The sequence below is a fragment of the Electrona antarctica genome (genome assembly GCF_951216825.1).
Source record: "Electrona antarctica genome assembly, chromosome: 7".
Classification (NCBI taxonomy): Eukaryota; Metazoa; Chordata; class Actinopteri; order Myctophiformes; family Myctophidae; genus Electrona; species Electrona antarctica.
This window is the reverse complement of record NC_136812.1, coordinates 42,746,481-42,767,409: the sequence shown is the minus strand read 5'-3', so window position 1 is coordinate 42,767,409 and position 20,929 is coordinate 42,746,481. Positions and strand designations below refer to the sequence as shown.

General features: G+C 41.0%; 1 protein-coding gene across 1 annotated transcript; it reads right to left on the bottom strand.

The window, feature by feature from the left end:
* Positions 1-520: 520 nt before the first annotated feature.
* On the bottom strand, positions 521-19,169 carry LOC306926886 (cystathionine gamma-lyase-like). The gene is made up of 12 exons (XM_079506386.1): positions 18,782-19,169; positions 17,686-17,767; positions 17,293-17,388; positions 16,956-17,065; positions 15,793-15,927; positions 15,161-15,218; positions 14,915-14,992; positions 12,586-12,738; positions 11,298-11,419; positions 7,839-7,891; positions 6,561-6,699; positions 521-2,564 (listed from the first exon to the last, which is right to left on the bottom strand). Exons 1-12 carry the CDS (start codon positions 18,971-18,973, stop codon positions 2,550-2,552), a joined length of 1,233 nt encoding a protein of 410 aa, XP_079362512.1. The 5' UTR covers positions 18,974-19,169; the 3' UTR covers positions 521-2,549.
* Positions 19,170-20,929: the final 1,760 nt, after the last annotated feature.

Genomic DNA, 20,929 nt, shown 5'->3' with positions numbered 1-20,929 from the left:
TTATTAATTAAAAAGTACTTCTAGTAGTCTTCTTGAGCTGTGCACCTGGCAAACTCTATTTGAATAGAATTTTTCTTTCTACTTTGAGTACCTCAGTACGAGCAACCAGCACATTTCAGGCATTACCTAATGAACATTCAGGTTACACTTGCAAACTCCAAACAGATTGGCGGTGCAAAAAATCTTGCAAAATCTATTTCATGGATGAAGGTGACAGGAAATTAAAAGATATACTGAACCAAAATATTTGGTCTTATAATTGGTTTTCTACAAAGAACTAAAACCTCTCAATCTCCTTATGGGAATGTTATTGATGCGTTGGTCATTAGGACTCTTGACTGGCTCATTAGACCACTCTTAAACTATCTATCAGCTAAGATCCCTGTGCGCAGCACAGCACTCTCTGGACTAAATTGCATGTGGCATATTGACTTACCATGGTCACTGATGCTGAACTCACAATTATAGTGCTTGTGTTTGTACAGGCGACGGTTCGGAGGAAGTGAGAGACATGGAGACCTGTACTGCCAACTGATTTTAATGGATTTGCCGTTAGCACAAATGACATTGATCAAGAATGGCCTGTCTCCAAATGAAGCGTGTACTCAAGCAGTGATGTGACATGTGACTAAACAGACAGACAGGGAGCCATCTCACTACAGATAAAACACAAGAGTACCTGGATGCTCTATACTGAGATAAATATTTGCCCAGCAAAGCCAAACAGCAGTAACTGCCTAATGGTGCATTTACACCGGACACGACACAAATAATTGTGTCGCTTGAATCATGCGGATTCCACGGATATTTTGTGAATTTTGTCTCGGTAGCATCTGCGAGGTATATGGCATGTATCACAGTATATATATGGCCAGTGTATTTTTAGGCATGACAAAATAATTGAGCACAAGTCGTGTGATTAGCAGAGACAGACAATTCTCTCTCTCACTAGTAATGCGTATTGCTCTATTCATGCGTATTGCGTATTCATGCATATTGAATTGTGTCGCTCAAAAACTTGAGTTGTGCCTGCCCTGGTGTGAATGGGAGTGCAAAGGGAGTATTTACTGGTCCATGGGAACTTACTTTTATGCCTCTACCCAGCAGCTGGCTGCTCAGGTGGCTCAGATGAGCACACAGAGGGAGCTGTTAAGTGTCTTGCTCAGGGATACTTCAACACATGACTGGGTGAGCTGAGGGTCAAACGGGTGACCTTCTGATTCCCAGAGTTGCCATCTCTATCCACTCAGCTATGGCCTTTGACATTAAAGAACTAATCCCAAGCTGAGCTTTGACATTCATTAAAATATGCAAGAAACAGTTACTGCCGTTTGTCTTTGTGGGGTAGAGTTACTGGTTCATGTCATGAACTGTGTTTTGGGTTGTGTTGTGGAACACAAATGGCTCCATTTTCCAACCACTCCACTGAGAGGAAGGTGAGAAACAAAACAAACATACAAACAAACAGTTCCAGCAGTTTCAGTCATTAGTTTCCCCCAATGCAATTAATTTCGGGGGAAACCCACAAAAGGCAAAACCAGACTCAGAATTAGGGCCTATGTTTAACCTGCTTCCCTTTACTGGGCATACACAGTTGATGAGGCACAATAGTGATAACTCAAATACATTGGTTATTTCTAGAATGAAAAGAAACACTTCCTTAAATTAAATTAATTCAATCCCACACAAACTGACAGGCCTGAGGGTTATAACAACAGCGTAAAACATGACCGTTTCCCTAAAACGCATCGCATGGTCTAATGTTAACACACCTCTGAACCCATTTGAAAAAACTGAGTTGATTGATTGATTTGTCGTAAGCTTAAGCTATTACTAATAATTTATATTTTAGCTGTCTGGTTTATTTCCTATTTTCCATGATAACATGGACATCATTCCTTGGTACCCCCGCTCTCATCCATGGCCCCGTGTCAGAGCCAGACGCAGCCACATTCAAACACTGTGTGGCAAATTATGTAAAGTGTGTTTGAGAACCTTTTAGGTCAATTTTAATTGAATTACACCCTCTAAAGCCCAAGTCATACTTCGTCGCATGACGGCGTCGCACGAAAACAGCCGACCTTCAAGCTCTCAACGCGTCGCGACACCGACGCATTGAGAGCTTGTAGATCTCACAATAATGTCACATGCGAGTCTGCGACACCGCCATGCGACGGTGCACAAATTAGGCTTAACACTCTGCCTCATCAATGCCCTCCCAACAAAAATAAAAATAAAACATAATACATGCAAACATTATAATAAAGCTAAATAAAAGTCACAAGATAAATAAGAGCTTAGACATGACGCCTCTGATAAATTCGGTATTAAAAAGAAGCTAATGTAAAAATCTAAGCATAACTATATATAATTTCTTCTTTTTTTAAACAGGCTGTTCCCTGATGAATAGATCCATACTTTCATTATGTGCGTTGGAAGTGAGGTACAGTCGATCCACCTGGTACATGGTTCTGGTACCTGATGCCTGATGCGCTCGCTGTTGAGCGGTTAAGACACTATAGTGGATGTCAAGACGCCCTGAAGACATTTTACTTCTTTGGATGCTGTTTGAAGGAAACAACAGGAAAGGGGTTAGATTGACTAATTCAATTGATATTCACACAGCATTTCCTATAATTGCAAAAATAAGTTATCTACAGTACATGTGTTTACTTTCTCCTTTTCTCTGAACATGTTTTGAAAGTTTAAAGGAGCATTCAGTGATTTGGAAAAAAAACCCGGTCCACCCGGTAACAAGATGTGCACATGCACACGCTCTACAGTGGGGGAAGTACAACAGACCAACAGCACGTGCACCAATGCCCTCCCCACTCGATCATGATTGGAGGAAGGCCCCTCTCATCCTGATTGGATGAAGGCTTTGCCACCCAAAGCCCAAACCGAAACTAGGGTTTTTTGACCCCAGGGGCTCACTGGGGACAGGGAGGAACTCCTTATATGGTCAGCACACTTTATAGTAGGGAGGATTATCCAAAAAATAAGAAAAAATAAGTGATATTTGAATGAAGTGAAATCACTGAATATACCTTTAAATACACATATCACTATTGTACAGCACACGTTTTCCTGGAACATGGGTAGGTTTGAGCACACCGTCATCACGGGAGGACCAATGCCAAATGTTTTTGACTCAACTCCAGACCAAAAAAGCAGCTTGGCAAGGAAGGCGAAAGCTGAGGTCTACCACAGCGAAAAAAGGGCTCAATAAAACATTCTGGAATATTCCGCAGTAAAACCCTATAGGCAGAGCTCAACCTTTAGGGCATTTGGAATGATTAACCTCCTCCTGAGTTTCAGAGACCAAGCTAACCCCAAAGCTGACCGGAAATCTAATGGAATCCCGCTGATCTGACCTGCCGTCAGATCCAATTAAAGGCTTGAACCATCAGAGGAGCCTTTTACCATAGGACCACAGACGATTACTGAATACATTTATCTCCATTTCATCTCCATTTGCCACAGATGGCCAGCAAAGCGCTTCAGAAGCATTATGTGCATCCTGAGGAGAGGAGCCGCAGGTCGTATACTGTTGCATCTGGCCAGAAAACAAGGGGTTTCTGGCCAAGTCAGTCTTTCACTGCCAGAGGAGCAATGGTTGATGAATACAAATCAGCATACTAGAGATCAATTTGCGCCATTCAGTGACAATGTTCATAAATAATTATAAATCAATGTGCCCCATTTAGTTGTTATTAGGGACCCGGGTGTTGGCCAAGAACATTTGCAAATACCTGTATTTGGCATCTGCATTCAACCCATCTGGATTAGGAGCAATGGGCAACTATTGAACAGCACCCAGGGAGCAGTTGGGTTTCAGTGTCTTGCTCAAGGACACTTGGATACAAAGCCAAGAGGAGCCAGGGATTGAACCGGGTCACATGACATCGTAAATAACTGATTTACAAACTATAGATCAAATTAAAGCTTGAATGAAACATGGTACAGTACAGTATGCAAAGCTGACACTGAGCATTGGACACATGCCTTTATTCTGGGAACATTATGGTGCTTCTGGTGCTGTTCCCATAGAGTAATTGTTTTTGAATTATAGTATAGTATAGTAGAAATCAAGCACATACTGTATGCCAGATTAATCAACTTTTTGAAGAGATTCTATAAAATGGTTGTACACCTGCCAAGGGACTACAGATCAACATGAGTTTTGAGCTGTATCTGGTACAATACATCAATTCTCTAATCTCTATTGCTGAAATTTAAAGGTTTTTTATTTATTTTATCTCAATTGCACCCCTAAAAAAACCTGAACTTTGAAACATTCAGTGGATTGTCTGTGGTTTTCGGAATAATTAGGCTCAAATAAGTGCTGTGATTTTCCTGTGGCACTAATCCCTTTGCAATAAGCATAAGGCTTTGCTCTAAAATCTCTGCTGGTAAAGAGACAACATCGAAATCATAAATAAACATTTCCAGAAAGACAGATTATTTTTTAAATTGATGTGAACTCTGTCCCCGATGTAGGCGATGTCTGTCTGATGCATTAGTGTACTGAGATCACATGCGTTACATATTTGATACAGATGCTCTGTCCAAGGCTCATGGTGATGAGCACTGCACTGCTAGGTTTTGATGCGTACCTGATATCCTATTTGCTTCAATTACTTCTTGGCACTTACTTTGCATTTACTTGACTGCTTCATGCTGTTTACCATCTAAATGTCTACATTTTAAAATGTAATTGCCATGATGAGGGCTGAGTGCCTTCCCGAGGTTATAACACAATGACAACAATGAATGCTGGACAACAATGAATTTGCTGGATCAACATACATAGTCAATTGGGAACACCCACAAGAAACTAAAATGGTATGGGATTCCCTGACATTGCCGGGAGAATGTTGGCTCAGTGTGTTGCTGGCCGTGCGCCATCTTTTATGCAATTTATGGTATGCAGTACGCATCCATGCTATGTATGTATGGATACACAGTGGCATTCCGAAGCCTGCAATTCCGCCGCATCACCATTCCGACTCGCCGCATTACTAACCCCTGTTCCTAACAGCACACAGAAGCCACGTAGTCGGAATGGCAGAGCGTCAATAGTATTGACTATGGTTTTCCATGGTTGCTGCACTGTGGCTGCTCACTGCTCCTATTAAGTAGCTACTGTAGTAGGATGGGTCAAATGTAGAAGTCAATTTTCCTAAAAGGGATAATAAAGTATAACTTAACTAAAACTTTACTTTAAAGTACTTTACTTTACTATACTTTACTTTACTAACAAATTAACACTGACTGAAGCTCACTGTTTACAGCTCTGTGTTTTGGTATCTTTGTGCCCGGATAAAGCGCGGTATCCCCTCAGCCGTGAATTATTTTATTTAAACAAAACGTTTATGCATCGATCGATTGCATCGACACAGATGGCATCACAAATGGACTAACAAATCCACAAATTCGGCACTCGAGAACTCCATTAGATTGTCTTTCTTCTTAAGTGATTAAGATGTATAATGGATTGGGACACAGCGTATGGAGAGGGTGAAGGGCCATGTTTAGAGTGAAGGCCGGGGCGTGGAGAGGGCGGAGTCCCCAACAGAGCCCTGTTGGGACTGCATAGCGTGAAACCAAGACAGCCTAACCTAACTCAATCCCTGTCTGCAACCCTTCCTGGCCAGACTCACTCGACACAAAATGTCCCAGAGATAATTGCCAATCCTGACCCGTCTGCCATTTGTATTGATTTGACAGATGTACCTTGTCCTGCATTTGTGCAGACAAAAACAAAAGAAGAAAATGTCTCATTAGTCCTCATAGTGGTCTGCTTTCAGGGAAATGCTTAACAAACATTGCCCTCAACTGGAAACAGGAATAATTGAGTTAATCTTCAAACTTGTTTGCTAATTTTATCACTTATCATTTATTGTAATAGATGGCCTGATGACAAAGTAAATGTTTGACAGATTAAGTGAACGGGGCGGGTGGTTGACGTATAGACTCCCACCCATGCAGCTTTGAGATAAGAACTAACCTTGGACTGGTAAAGTATACACACAAAAAGGAACTGTATACACGTCATGACCATCACTGTAGTTCAGCTCTGATTAATAATTGGCGAGACAGACGTGTGCCACAGCCAAATGAGGTCACTCTCATGTTCACTGCTGCAAAAATTCACTTGGAAATAAGTTGGAATACAACTAAACCAGCCCATAGTCAACTTAGGCTGTAAAGCTGAGGTTGTAAAATTAAACTGTGCACCTGGGAGATTTTTTTAGTCTGGTACACAGTTAAATCCCAGGTGTTAATTTAACTCACAGTTACCCACATTAACCCTAGTGGTATCCCGTTTTGTCCCTACGTATATATTATTTATTTATAATGATATAATTTATAATTTCTTTATTATTCCTATGTGTATATGGGTCTTTGCCTATCCTTGCTATGTTTCTCTTCTACCATTTGATTTATTTTGATTTATTTTTCTCCTTGCTCTACCTGTCCCCCATCAACGCCTCGCATTGCGACACGTTGTGAGCTTGCAGATCGGCTATTGTCGATTTGCCAGTGCAAGTACTTACAGCTGCGGTCAGAGCTTGTTCTAAGTCATCTATGATGTCCGCCTCATTCTCCAGTCCCACAGACAGCCGGATCAGCGTGTCACTGATCCCCAAGACAACCCGCTCTTTCTCTGGCACCGATGCGTGGGTCATAATAGCCCTAGGAGATGAGAGACATTTAGACATTAGTGTTGCACAGCAATAAAAAGCAATCAATGTGACACATCAAATTTTGCCCAGGAATATCCAATTTAATGTATTAAAAGAATGAAATCCTGGAAAATAGGACCTAGCTAGGTTGCCTCTAAAGGCTATTATGTGAATGAATGGTCTTGATAAAGATCAGCTGTTGAAACACTTGATCCAGTCCCAGTTAGTGGAAGTAGTTATCTTGACCGCTGCTGCCCCCTTGTGGTGTTCCTCATTAAATGATGTATTGTACAGATGGACACAGTACAGCTACAGTAAGAGGAGATCTATTCATTCTAATATACTTTATTTGGCGGACCTGTGTTTGCTGCCATTTGATTTTCCTGTTTTGTTTTTCTACATTTGTCTCTGTTGAATTAAAGCTTGCTGTGTGCAACAGCTCTAATCAAAATGCTCAAACACGTTTCATATTCTAAGAATAACACTGATAGGCGATACCTACAGTACTGTAACACCTTGAAAAAGGTGTTACAGTACTGATAGGTATCCCTTTCCAAAAATGTATCCAATAAATAAATAAATAAATATTGGCATACGCTCTTATCCAGAGTGACTCACAAAGTTTTAGTGGTCCAATTTGGCAAATGTTTGGCCAGTTTTTATATTAGTTTGCTGATTACTTTTGATGCAGTAATGGTCCTTTTCTTACATTTTAATTAAATTATTATTTGTCATCTGGGGACCTCCACAAAAAGGAAAAACCATCCAGACCACTATGAGAACCACTATGTTAGATCAGAGAAACAGCAGTCAACAAACAGGGTCCAGGAAATAGAGTGCAAAGAAAACAAGTAAATGCTACAAAGTAACTAGGATACCAGGTAAACTGTCTAAAATAATCTATCTATCTAAATAAATAACAATAAATAACTCGACATCTGTGTTAAAGCTCCCTAAACAATGTACATAGCATACCGGTATGTGACCATGTGACCCACATACCTTACCACATACCTACCTATCTATTCTGGATTACATCACTAAGTACTGTTACAAAGTGACCGACATGCCTTACATCTATTCTGGATAACATCACTAAGTACTGTTACAAAGCAGTCAGTGAATCAATGAATGGGAAGAAATACTTACGGATGTTCTGCTAAACTTTCATAACCACCGAGGCTCTCCGCAACGGCAAACAACTGGAAGCAAAACGCAAACAGGAACATAAGTTTACACACTACAATACAACAGGAATTGCAAAGAACAGCTTCTAATAGTACTTCTGCATCTAACCAATGTTACTTTATATCTTACCCTATTGGAGTGTGAAATGTTGGACATAATATTACCGAAAACACGATACAGAAAACCCAGTCTCTGGTGACTTATATATATGCGGTGCCCGTGGGGCCTCTACAGCGTAGGGCTTTCACTTCTAGTGATTTTTACTAGTTGACTAGTTTACTAGTTGACTAGTTTACTAGTCAACTACTCGACTAGTTGCTTAAAGTCCTACTACAGCAATGCCCGTTGGGCAGAACAGACCAGCTCCATATATGGCCTTTTTAGGGCGGTTCTGGACAACCGTGGGGCCACTGCACCCCCTGCGGTAGTGTGGAACGCACGTGTCGAATTTGAAGTCGGTGAGGCGAACGGTTCTCGAGTTACGTGGATTACACACGTAAGAGACTTGGTGCATTTATAGAAACTAGAACTGTACGTGCCCGTCAGTCGGCCACCGGCCTACTTGGGAACGATGCAACTTGGGAACCTAATGACATACGTTGTCATAGCACCCGTTTGCGTGGAACGCACGTGTCGAATTTGAAGTCCGTGAGGCGAACGGTTCTCGAGTTACATGGATTACACACGTAAGAGACTTGGTGCATTTATAGAAACTAGAACTGTACGTGCCCGTCAGTTGGCCACCGGCCCACTTGGGAACGATGCAACTTGGGAACCTAATGATATACGTTGTTATAGCACCCGTTTTAACTGTCAGCCATTGTCCCACATGGATAACTGTTCATATGGCCCATCAAATGATTTACAAACACAACAAAATAATCCAGTACATTGGTGGGAGATATTGCAAAATACAGAACACAGCACGGAATAATTCATTTATTTTATTGTTTTACTGAAAAGTAACGGCTAGTACTTCCTTGAGCTCTTTCGGAACATACGTTTTACTTTAACATTAACTTTAAACGGCATTTAGCTGACGCAGCAGTTCTGCTCGAGTAGAACATGGCAGTAGCACCATTTTCGTCTTGAAAGATCAAACTCTTATAACCTGCAGCAGTCAAAGAGAATGGCTGAGCCAGCCATCCATCACACAGAGTAGGTCCAAAAATCACTTAAATAACAGGGCGAATAGAATGACTTCCACCGACTCCTATATACTCGTGCTTCATCAGCACTTTCTGATTATATGACCCATCAGACCTTTACATTAACTTTTAAACCAATTTTAGGCTTTGAGACAAAGTTCAAATGTACTTCACTGAAGTGACTAAGACAGGCTCTAATAAGCCCTTGTGAATCTCAGACTGCATGTGTTCAGTCTATGACATCAGAGTCAAGGTTATAAAAGGATCTGTAGTATAAAAGTATAAAACATGTGAAAAAGATCCATGGAGGTACTTCCTTGGCCTACAGGCAGTGTGCACTAAAGATCTGTACTGTGCACAATACTGCTGCATATAGATTGATGTTTATTGTCATTGCATTAAAAACATATATGGCATTTTGTCCGGGTGCAACCGTGCAACCCACGCCCAGACTATCAAATCCTCTGGAACTGCAGCAAATTAATTTGACATCTTTGATGATGGCTGGTCACTTTGTTCCTGTGTCCTTTGACATGCTTCTGCATTACCCCTTACAGTTTAACCTGGGAGCGTCTTTGAACAACTACAGTCTATCCCATTTATACTTTGTTGTGTACAGCCCAGATAGTTGGCCACTGATCAACTCCACTGGATCATGGGGCCCAGGGTGAGGTTAGTACCTTGATCAAACAGCGTAGTTAATGAATGTTAAAATGCTGTTTCAACCTTCTTGTCATAAAGTACATTGAGCCCTCTCCCCCATCATTTTTAGAGTTCTCCTCTCTTTTCAAGTTTGATTCCCGTTGATGCTAGAAACACCAGCCTACCGTTTTAAACTCAACTTTTATCTCCCTTGAGCACCTAGTTGATCTCTCTTTTGCATTACTTATTACATTTATATATTACATATTTCTGGAAACTTCTTCCAGCCATTAAGACAAAATCTAACCAACCAGCTTGCAACTGGTCACAAGACTGTTCTTTTAACCTTAAGAACTTTGACTTCAGTTGATTGTCACATTGTTCACATCAGCTATAAAAAAGAGAGTCTTTAAAATTCTGTGTTGGGTGAGGTGACAGGTCTCGTGTTTAAAGTTGGTCTTTAGCACAACACACAGACTACAGCTGATAGTCAGCTGATGGCGCTGTTGTGTAATAAACTTTGTGAACCTTTAGCGTGATATTGTCTCGTGTCTCGTTATTTGTTCTACCGGGCCCGCCGCCGCAGTCGTCGTACTAAAGGAATAATTCAACTGGATTGTCACACACCACCAGCCTGCACACACTACCTGTCTGCCAGAACCAGACGAGGGTCCAATTAGAGTTTACAACAACTACTGTTAATAATATTGGCTCATATTAAGATAAATGTCTGTGGAAATATATGAATGAATAACATTATAGTAACACATTAAATAAAAACCAATCCAATCAATAAAGCTGATACCCTGCTACCGCTTAAACCTTCACCTAAAACACCTAAAACCCTTCCTTTGATGTAAAATGTATCATCCAAGTGTTTATGACTAACTGCCTAACTTTATGTTTTGAATAGCAGCAATCACAATACAAAGTGTACTACAACGCCAATAAAAAGGAACACTGGATTATGTTCCTCAATGGATAGGTAGTTTGTTAATCACTTTCAACCCTTTTGTCCCTATTTTGGGCGTGTGACTGTAGTGTAGGTGACAAACCCACGTGACTAACACTTTTGGAGCAGAACAGAGGTAGGACTGGGAGAATTAGCAGCAACTCATTTGACTAATTTTACTTTGTCCATTATCATGGTAATAACATTTCAGGAAGTAGTAGAAAGTAGTAGGAAGCCATATACAGTACTAACGTTACACAGGTTCATTATTGAACATTCGATTTAAACCTGTACCGATGAGCACAGCTATATCCCAGTGTCTGGCTAAAGCCCACTTCTTTTTTTTAAATGTTTTTTGTGGCTTTCGTCTTTATTTTATATTTTTTATGGAGGGATAGAAAGTAGGCTGACAGGGAATGGGGAGGTGACATGCAGTAAAGGCCGTCGGGATCGGGAGTCGAATCCATGGCACACTGCCAGACTGGATTACGAGCCACGGTGCCTGGACCGCTGAGCCACGGCCCAGCTAAAGCCCACTTCTGACACTAAACGTATCTATTGTCGTACATGTCAGCCCTCACCAGGAATCACACCTGTAACCTTTCTGACCTGGTTTGCCCCAAAACATTCAGTTAAACAACCGTCAGAACGATTTATGACTCTCGCTGTGTTATTCACCTTGAGGTTGTTGAGGAAGGTAGTGGCGTGCTCTAGTTTTCCTTTGATGTAAAATGTGATCATCCCGGGGCAGCCTGTGCACTGTCGTTTCATCAGCTCATGCTGAGGGTGTGAAGGCAACCCTACACAAAGAGAGGGCGGAGTGGGTGTGGTGGGGGCAGAGAGAACAGGTCAGTCAAGTTGAAAATCCAATAACTGCTGGCTAGAATTAAAAAGATAAGGTAACTGGGGACACATGCCAATGTGATGTGAAATGCCACATTACATGTTGGAGCTAGTTCTGTTGCTTTGGTTATTATGTCACTCATCTAGCGACATCGTATGGGGTGTTAATTGGGGTTATAAGTGTCCACAGAAGATGACTTGGATCTCTGTTTCACTGAAAAATAATGCAAAAATCAGAGACTGACAGACTGACTGATTTTTTTAGGGTTATTACAATATAATGCACTACTAGATACATAACTTCATTTCAGTAATAATGGAGAAACAAACATCAAATAAGTAACAATAACCAACACATACAATCTGCCCCAGAAAGACAAACAGCAGCAACAATCTTTGTATACTAGATCTGAAATTAGACGTTTGGCCGGGTCCCAAACTAGTGAAAATAGCAGATCTATAAGCTCACGACGTGCCGCTTTGCGCCATGTTGTGAGCTTGTAGATCAGCTAATTTCACTACTTCTTAACACTTCCCCTGCGGAACATGCTAAACCCGACTTTTTTCCCATTGTCTCTCCCTTCGCCGTTTTTTGATAACTTTTAAGACATACATGGTTTCCCTCGGACAACCCGGTGATGTCACACGTCACTGACACTGACGCTCGATTCTCAGGGCTTCTGGGAAGTCGAGGCCGCGTCCATCTTGCTCTGTTCTCTGTTTCGGTGGTGGTGGAATATTTTTCGACTTGATAATAAACGATGGAACGGATTTTCATGAAATGGAGGTACAATGGCGACGGGGTGATTTTTCAAAGGTTAGTGAAAAACTGCGGCATGGGTGTCAATGTGTTAAACATTTGTTTTCTAATTTGTGGAATTTCTTTGATATTTATTTATTTATTTATTCATTAAATTATTTTGAAAAATCATTGAATGTGTTTTTCATTCATGAAACATTTTGCATTTTGGGGGATTTTTTTGTTATGTTTTGAAATAATTATAATTAAAAGGTAAAATAAAGGGATGATTACTTGTGACCCATAAAAATGGTTCCGCCACCAACCCACTGCTTGGGAAACAGTGTGTTAGATCAGCTATGATGGCCGCAAAAGACAAGTCACCTGGGAAGATGACACGGTCCACCCGTGGGTCCGCTTCCAGATACTTGGCGGCGCCCATGGCGTTCTTGAAGTGTTGCTCCATCCTCAGGTGGAGTGTCTTCAGTCCTCGGTTCACCAGGTAGCAGTCAAACGGAGACGGCACCGCTCCCAGGGCTGAGTCATGTAGAGAACACACAATGGTTACACCACCACGTTGTACACCAGGGGTTGGCCTCGGGCCAAACACTTTCAAAGAGGACCTGGAACTTGCAACAAACCTTATATACAATAATAATAACTATATTGTTATAAAAGTTAATACATGTGTGTGGTATAACAATTGATAGAAATGTGGAATCAAATTTTACAGGTGCACAGAAATACTTATGTAATCATTTTTGTGCAGGCCTCGTCCTTGAATGTGGCAATCAAAACGTTTCAAAAAAGAACATTTTATCTGGTGACAGAAGGTTATACTCCTTTTCAAACAAGAGATCTTTCATGGTTCAAGTTCTCTTCTCGTCAACTATCGATTATAGGGCATGGCAGTGGTGTGGTTTTCTGGTTCCACTGACAAATCGGCCATTCATTTTTCCCATAGAGATTTACAAAAATATTTATACCAATTATTTTAAGTCTAGAATCAAGCCATCCAGGATCCTGGTGAATCATGACCATAAAACCTTTGATTCTGTGAAAAAATTAAAATGAAAACTTCTAAACAAAGGGTATTTATTAAATGTAGTATATCGTATATGTCCTTATTTGTCTGTGCACCGATGGGAGCTGTGGATGCTGTTTGTTTTAACCTGTACAGCACTTGTCAGCTTTTGTTGATTTGATATAATTACATATTCAATTATTAATATTATTATTATTATCACATAATCAAAGGTTTTATGGTCATGATTCACCAGGATCCTGGATGGCTTGATTCTAGGCTTAAAATAATTGATATAAATATTTTTGTAAATCTCTATGGGGAAAATCAATGTCCGATTTTTCAGTGGAACCAGAAAACCACGGCCACTGCTATGCCCTATAGCCATTATTCTGTAGATTAATTTTCCGATTAATCCCGTTTTAATCAAAACATTTATATCAATGAATGAATCGCTCAACCACTTTAAGGACAACTTCTCCCATTTTCAACCTATCTTCATATAATTGGTCCTCACTAATGTAGCTCATAATATGGTACCATTTTTGTCTATACCCAAATGTGTGAGGAGGGCTGGCCCCAAATTACTTAAGCCAACTACTCTGCCCAAAGGTCAATGTGAGATTACTTAGGTCTTCAGACAAAGGCCTTCTTACTGTCCTGAGGCTGAAAACCAAAGGTGATCGAGCTTTTGCAGTGGTCACTCTCTGGAATGGCTTACTACTGTCCCTAAGAAATGCAGTCAGTCGATGCCTTTATTGTTACTCTTGTGATGTTCTTGTTTTATTTTATTTTATTTATAGTATGGCACCTTGTAATATTTGCTTTGAAAGGCATTTAATTAATAAATGAACCGTACCTTCAGAAACCCACCTATAATGACAAATGATTATGATTATGCACCTGCAGCACCCCTAATGTTGTACAAAACCTGCTGTACATTGTATCTATTGTTGTTTCTCTGAAACATTTGTTCTTGATGTTGACATTTATTGGACTTGAGAAAGACAGGTTGTTATTGCCAGTTCCCCTTTGTACTGTGGTCCTGGTCATTACTACTAACCCCCCTTCCATTTGCCTGGTGTGTAGACAACAATATGTCTTTCCAGCTGCTTCCTTTCACCTGACAGCAAGTAGTTTCACTGCGTAACACATGCAGAGGAAGAGGCCGTCTCCCCCCAGGCCATCTCCCCCACTGAACAAATGGCCTGACAAACTACTAGGTTTTCTGGGTATTCTAGGTATTCTGACCTTGTTTATGGTGAGAAGCCTACTTGTTGTATTTCACACAACAGTAGGCTCTATGTTTTATTGTTTGTTTTTGTGTCTTGTTTTGTATTTTGGACCTATAGTATCTGCAAATATATATATAAGTTTATATATATACTATGCACACACAGTGTAAACAGCGATTACATTTGAGTAATTATACCAAAAGTATTTGGCACTTACAGTGGCATTGTTGAAAAAGAAACAAAACAAGGTTTTGGGCAGAACTGATGGGAGGTGCTATTTTGCCCGGGCAACAACATTGTGCAACACAGCTGTGCTTAGCAACACATAAGTGTGAGGTGTTTTTAATCCTGTTCAAGGAAGTGTCTGACAAGGGTGTGGATTTCTAAAACATGTACTGTACGATGTGGGTGAATTGACTGACTTCCAGTTGTACAGTCAGTGCCAGTTACTCACCATTCTGTAGAAATTTCAGTCGCTCATATAGATCCTCCCGTATAACCGAAACCAGGCCCATTACCACATCACTGTGACCTGCCGGTCAAAAAAGAACCACGAGACATGCTTCAGATAAAATACATTAAAACTAAGCTGTTTGCAGGATCCAGGATGTCTGTATGTGTATTATTTACCTAATACATTACTATTAAAACTAAGCTGTTTGCAGGATCCAGGATGTCTGTATGTGTATTATTTACCTACCGTTCATGTACTTGGTGGCTGAATACATGCAGACGTCAGCTCCCAAAGCCAGTGGGCGCTAGAGAGTTAAAGATAGAAACAAGAGGGGATTTGGGTTAATCAATGACTTGTTTCCACATGAATGAGAATCTAAGCACAGTAAACAGTTATATTGGTGTTTCAGAGTCAAGAGAGCGTGCACTCCTCTAATGTAGTGGTTCCCAAAGTGGGGTCCGGGGACCCCCAGGGTTCCTTGAGGGAGTTCCAGGGGGTCCCCAGCTAAATTATAGTTTGGAACCAAATGGACCCTTATGGGTCTGTAACTCTGACATTTGTACACTCCCAGAGTTAAATTCTCTTTGATTTTACAATATACATTGGGGTCCCAGATAGAAATGCCATTAAATGGGGGTCTGTAGCCTAATTCAGGTCAAATTGGGGGTCCTTGAAATTAAACTGGTTGAGAATCACTGCTCGAGCCGTAAACAGCTTCTCGTAGCTTCTCTCCTTGACATGAAAAAGTTTGGGAACCACTGCTCTAGTGTGTGCATGCCATTCCTCGAAAGTGTGCATGCCATTCCTCGAAAGTGTGCATTCCATTCCTCTGATGTACGCACACGCACACGCACACACACATACACATATACACATACCTGGAAGTATGCAGACATGAAAGTGTTGTCTACTACTACCACAATGTCCTTGTTGTATTCGTGAACCAAATCAGCACAGGTCTTGATGTCAACAACTTTCATGGTGGGATTAGTGGGGGTCTCAATCCACACCAGCTATGAAAAATGGAAACACACACCATGTGATATTTAGTAGAAAGCAAAGGATTGCACACCTGGCTCCTGCTGGCAAAGAAAACAAATTATAGCCAAAGTAGGTTCAGTTTAAACAAGTCAAATCCAGTTGTGTTTCCTCCATTGTGCCAACTAAGGGAGGCCATTCAGAGCGTATTATAAAGGCCAAAGGTGCATTTAACAAACAAAACAAAAGAACCACAAATGTGCTGATTAAAAATGACATGGTCACTCATGTGCAAATAACTCATTTATAAGCCATTTGTAGCTATTTGACAGTACTATTAGCACTTTTTTCGAAACAGACCGTAAAACGAACAAAACAAGAATAGTTTGTGACCGTGTGCAGCAGTTACTCAGGATATAGAAATGGGAACCTAAAGGTTTACGGTTTGATCCTAGGCCTTGCTCAAGACCTATAGGATGTCTTGCTCAAGGACACTTTCACACACAGCCAGGAGGGCTTTGTGTCAAAGTGTCCTTAAGCAAGACACTGAAGCCCTGGTTCATGTGAATGGATGTAATGTAATGTAAATCGCTTTGGATAAAGGCGATATAGAAATGCAGAGTTGCAGACCATTTTTAATAGAAGCAAAGACAAAACACTCAAAGCGCTGTAAATCAAGTCAATAAAATACTATAACATAGTTGTAAAACTAAAACCAAACGAATCAGGAGGTGAAGGCAAGTCTATAAAAGTGGGTTTTAAAAGAGTGATTTAAAACAAGACACTGGGGGTGTACCTGGTGGCTCATCCAGTTGGTGAACACAGACCATATGTTCCTAGAGAGTGTGAGGACCCGGGTTCAAATCTACCCCCCGTCTTGTCTCAGATGTCTCTCCTCTCTCTCTGCCCTTGGTTTTCAGTCTTTCTACACTAACCTATGTTAAATAAAGTGTAACACATACCAGAAATATCTTTAAAAACAAAAAGAAAACAACAAGACACTGAGTTAGTTTGCTAGCCCCAGGTGTTAGTATCAAAATATTTCCCACGTTATTCAACTAACCTTAGTGTTGGGTTTGAGAGCGGCCTTGAGCTTTTCGGGTTTTGTGCAATCGGCAAAACTCACATCCAGGCCAAGTGGAGCTGCAATCTTTTGGAAGTAACGATTGGTGCCTGGAGAGATAAGCGATATCCAAGTCAGCATGTCATCTTACCATAAATGTATATATGCTATATTTGAGTATTGGGAGTATATTTGGAGAGATTGGGATTGTGATTTTGTTATCACAAACATGGTGAGAATCTGCTTCATAGTCTTATTATGATGTTACGTTATGTTATATTATCTTGTATGTTGTTATATAGACTACATTTTTAAGCCACAGAGGGATGTTTCTTACCTCCATACACGTCATCCATGCACACAATACCATCTCCAGACTTTAGCAAGTGAGTGATGGTCGTTGTAGCCGCCAGCCCAGAGGCAAGAGCAAGGCCTGCAGGAAATTCACAGTTTATGACAAGCACTATGACCATAAATTCTTTTCATTGTTCAACTTCTTGGGAGACGGAATCACTACTTCCTGTGGTACATTATTGGCCAGAACCTCATTGTGTAAATATTTTGTGAAAGCACCAATAATCATCCCATACTAGTTACAATATTGATATTGAGTCATTCGGTCAAAAGTATCGTGATAGGCTAATTTAATGAATATATGGTCTCCTGTGAGACCATCTATTCACTAATGGTCCCCTAGTCTTAGTTTTTCCTTCTATACCCCATTACCCACAGTGTTTCGCTCCATCCAGGGCTGCCACAGCTACCTCAAGACAATTTCTTGTAGGATTTCCACTCCGACTGTATTCAAATCCCTAAAGAAAAGACACATGTCACAGTGCGAGGCAGGAGTTAGGACCCACAGAACAGGTCACAACACACACATGGTATTGATTACAGGAAGGCATTAGTACATGATGACATAACACCACTTTGAGAGCCATGGCCATATGGCCATGCTGGAAGGGACTTAGCCAAAAGTCTCTACTTGATCTTGGTTATTTTGTTTACAAACACAGACGCCAATAGAGGATTGAAACAATGTCATGCTTCATATTCGTTTGCTCTGTCAAAGTGAAATACTGCTCTCTCACTGTCTCTATTATAGCCGGTGGGGCAGGCTAACAACGGGGTGCAAGCTTCACATAACGGGGATCCACCGGCACGTGCCTGTTAGAACTGAACTGGTGGCCTATCGAAATATGTGACTCCAGACAGAGGGTCGCTGTTTGGCAAATCCACGCGTGTTTGTAAAGGCGAGAAGATGGCAAAAACTATTGGTCATGTATTCTAATGATTCTTGACAATTTCATTTTCCTTTTTAAGTAGAGATCTACTTGGAGATCATGGGACCACAATGGACTTTTTACTGTTTCTGTCCTTTTAGCCTAAATGTCTGTACCTCGTGCTGTTTACATTTGTTTCTGACCAATTATAAAGTATTCAATCAATCAAAAAATCTTGTTGAAATGTTGAAAAGTTACTCCGCATAAATCATTAATGAACGTGTACAACTCTTAACTCTAGCAGTTTTCCTCCCATGATCCCATCATGCGATCCATTCACTATTTCACAGTAAACAGCATCCTCCTCGTCCACGTGAGCGAATGTTCCCAAATCACAACAACACGCATGAAGTCCGCAGTCACGGAATTCAGTTGGTCACCAAAGTCGGTGTAAAATCTGACAGTCGCCAGCCGGTTTCCTTTGGTCCTCATGCTCACCGTGCGTTATCGGTGTGAGATAAAGTCGATAAGGTTATGTCACATCATCATCCCCACTAAAACAACCCAAGGCTGAGAGGATAGCTCCATCATCGCGGTACTTACAGCATGTTTTCCTGGTCCAAACTGTTTGAACGTGGTAGAAAGGGAGATTGGTGGCACTACAGCCATGGATTTCCACTGCTCTGGCTCTTGGCCAACGTGGATCGCCTCTGTAGCAAATGACTTGAAAGCCGTACTAAAGCCTGCGAACACGTCGGTCTGTTCGCTCTGTGTATGGTTCGAGGAGGAAGCCATAGTAGTGTGTGTAATCCGTCCCGGGATCCCTGAGAGAGAGTGCAGTCAGGATGTGTATGTTTTTACCGTTGAATGAACTTGATAGGAGAGTAAAGTGTCATTTAACAGAGACGTGTGATACCCGAGGCTAGTCCAGACCAATCAGCGGATCCCTACGACGAGAAGAAGGAACCCATTGGTGTTTCTGCAGGGGCGTCCCGGCCCCACGTCACTCCTGTTTGCCGGTGGTGATGGTTGTGGGATGGTGCGCTTTGCTTATAATTTGATGACTGGCTGCTTGGCACGCCACGCGAAAATAGTAGCAGATCTACAAGATCTCAGCCTGTAGCACTGCGACGCGTTTTGAGCTTGTAGATCGTCGTTTTCGCTGCGCAGCCTGCGGGACACGGAGCGCAACTACGTACATCTTATTAATTTGAGTGACTCACACGCGACTTCTCTGATGCAATCTTGTGAGGGCTTGAGTCACCCCGGGCCCGGGACAGAGAGCACGCTTCCTTTCTTCTCTTTTCCTCTTTTCGTTATCTTCTTTCTTCTTCTTCATTTTCTCTTCTTTGACAAATAAAGAGAAGTAACTTACTTCCCTTTATGTTTCTTCAATTTTAATCGTCATATATACAAAAATGGTATTGTCTGAAGTGGGATTCGAACCCACGCCTCCAGGGGAGACTGCGACCTGAACGCAGCGCCTTAGACCGCTCGGCCATCCAGACGTAACAGCCCTGTAATTACTATCAGCTGTGGTTTTTTAAGAGGCCACAATAGCTGGGGACGGAATTGTAAAGATTTGGCTTTTGGTGACAAGTTTTTGAATTTGTGTTAGGTATGTTAGGTTTTCAAAAAGGTTAGGTTAATTGATAAAAGAGATTTGTCAAAGGATTCTGTTATTGGGTGTGCTAACATACTAAAATTTTAGGAAAAACGAACAACCAGAAAGGCATTGTTTTCAAGATGTCCACGGTGGCTAAAATGAGCTAATGCATATAAACTTGGAAATTCAATATGTAAAAGGTGTTTGTTAGGTATGGGCATAAGGTTTTCAAAAACCATTGCAAACTAATTTGACTCAGTTATTATTTTATTGTTTTTGTCAGTTTCTTTGATGGTTATGTTTTGTCTATTTTTTTGTTTGTTTGTATGTTTCTGCTATTTTTTCCAATCTGTAAACATTCTTGAAATGCCTGTATACCAAAAATCATAATAAACAGATGTTAAAAAAAAATACTATTAGCACTTTTTTCGAAACAGACCGTAAAACGAACAAAACAAGAATAGTTTGTGACCGTGTGCAGCAGTTACTCAGGATATAGAAATGGGAACCTAAAGGTTTACGGTTTGATTCTAGGCCTTGCTCAAGACCTACAGTAGGATGTCTTGCTCAAGGACACTTTCACACAAAGCCAGGAGGGCTTTGTGTCAAAGTGTCCTTAAGCAAGACACTGAAGCCCTGATACATGTGAATGGATGTAATGTACATCGCTGTAAATCGCTTTGGATAAAGGCGATATAGAAATGCAGAGTTGCAGACCATTTTTAATAGAAGCAAAGACAAAACACTCAAAGCGCTGTAAATCAAGTCAATAAAATACTATAAAATAGTTGTAAAACTAAAACCAAACGAATCAGGAGGTGAAGGCAAGTCTATAAAAGTGGGTTTTAAAAGAGTGATTTAAAACAAGACACTGGGGGTGTACCTGGTGGCTCATCCAGTTGGTGAACACAGACCATATGTTCCTAGAGAGTGTGAGGACCCGGGTTCAAATCTACCCCCCGTCTTGTCTCAGATATCTCTCCTCGTGGTAACCTAGTGGTAACCCCAAATAATTGACAGAAGAGATTTTTCAATGGATTCTGTGGGTGTGCTAAATAACATAGCCTACAACTAGAAAGGCATCGTTTTAAAGATGGTGTCCACGATGGCTGCCGGGAGCTTAAAATGCCTATGGTTTCATTGCA

Coding starts and splice junctions, on each gene's coding strand:
- LOC306926886 (XM_079506386.1), bottom strand. CDS start 18,973: ATGGCTTCCTCCTCGAACCATACACAGAGCGAACAGACCGACGTGTTC. Junction 15,219..15,792: donor TCATGTCTGCATACTTCCAG/GTATGTGTATAT, acceptor TTAACTCTCTAG/CGCCCACTGGCTTTGGGAGC. Junction 12,739..14,914: donor ACTGAAATTTCTACAGAATG/GTGAGTAACTGG, acceptor TACATGACTCAG/CCCTGGGAGCGGTGCCGTCT.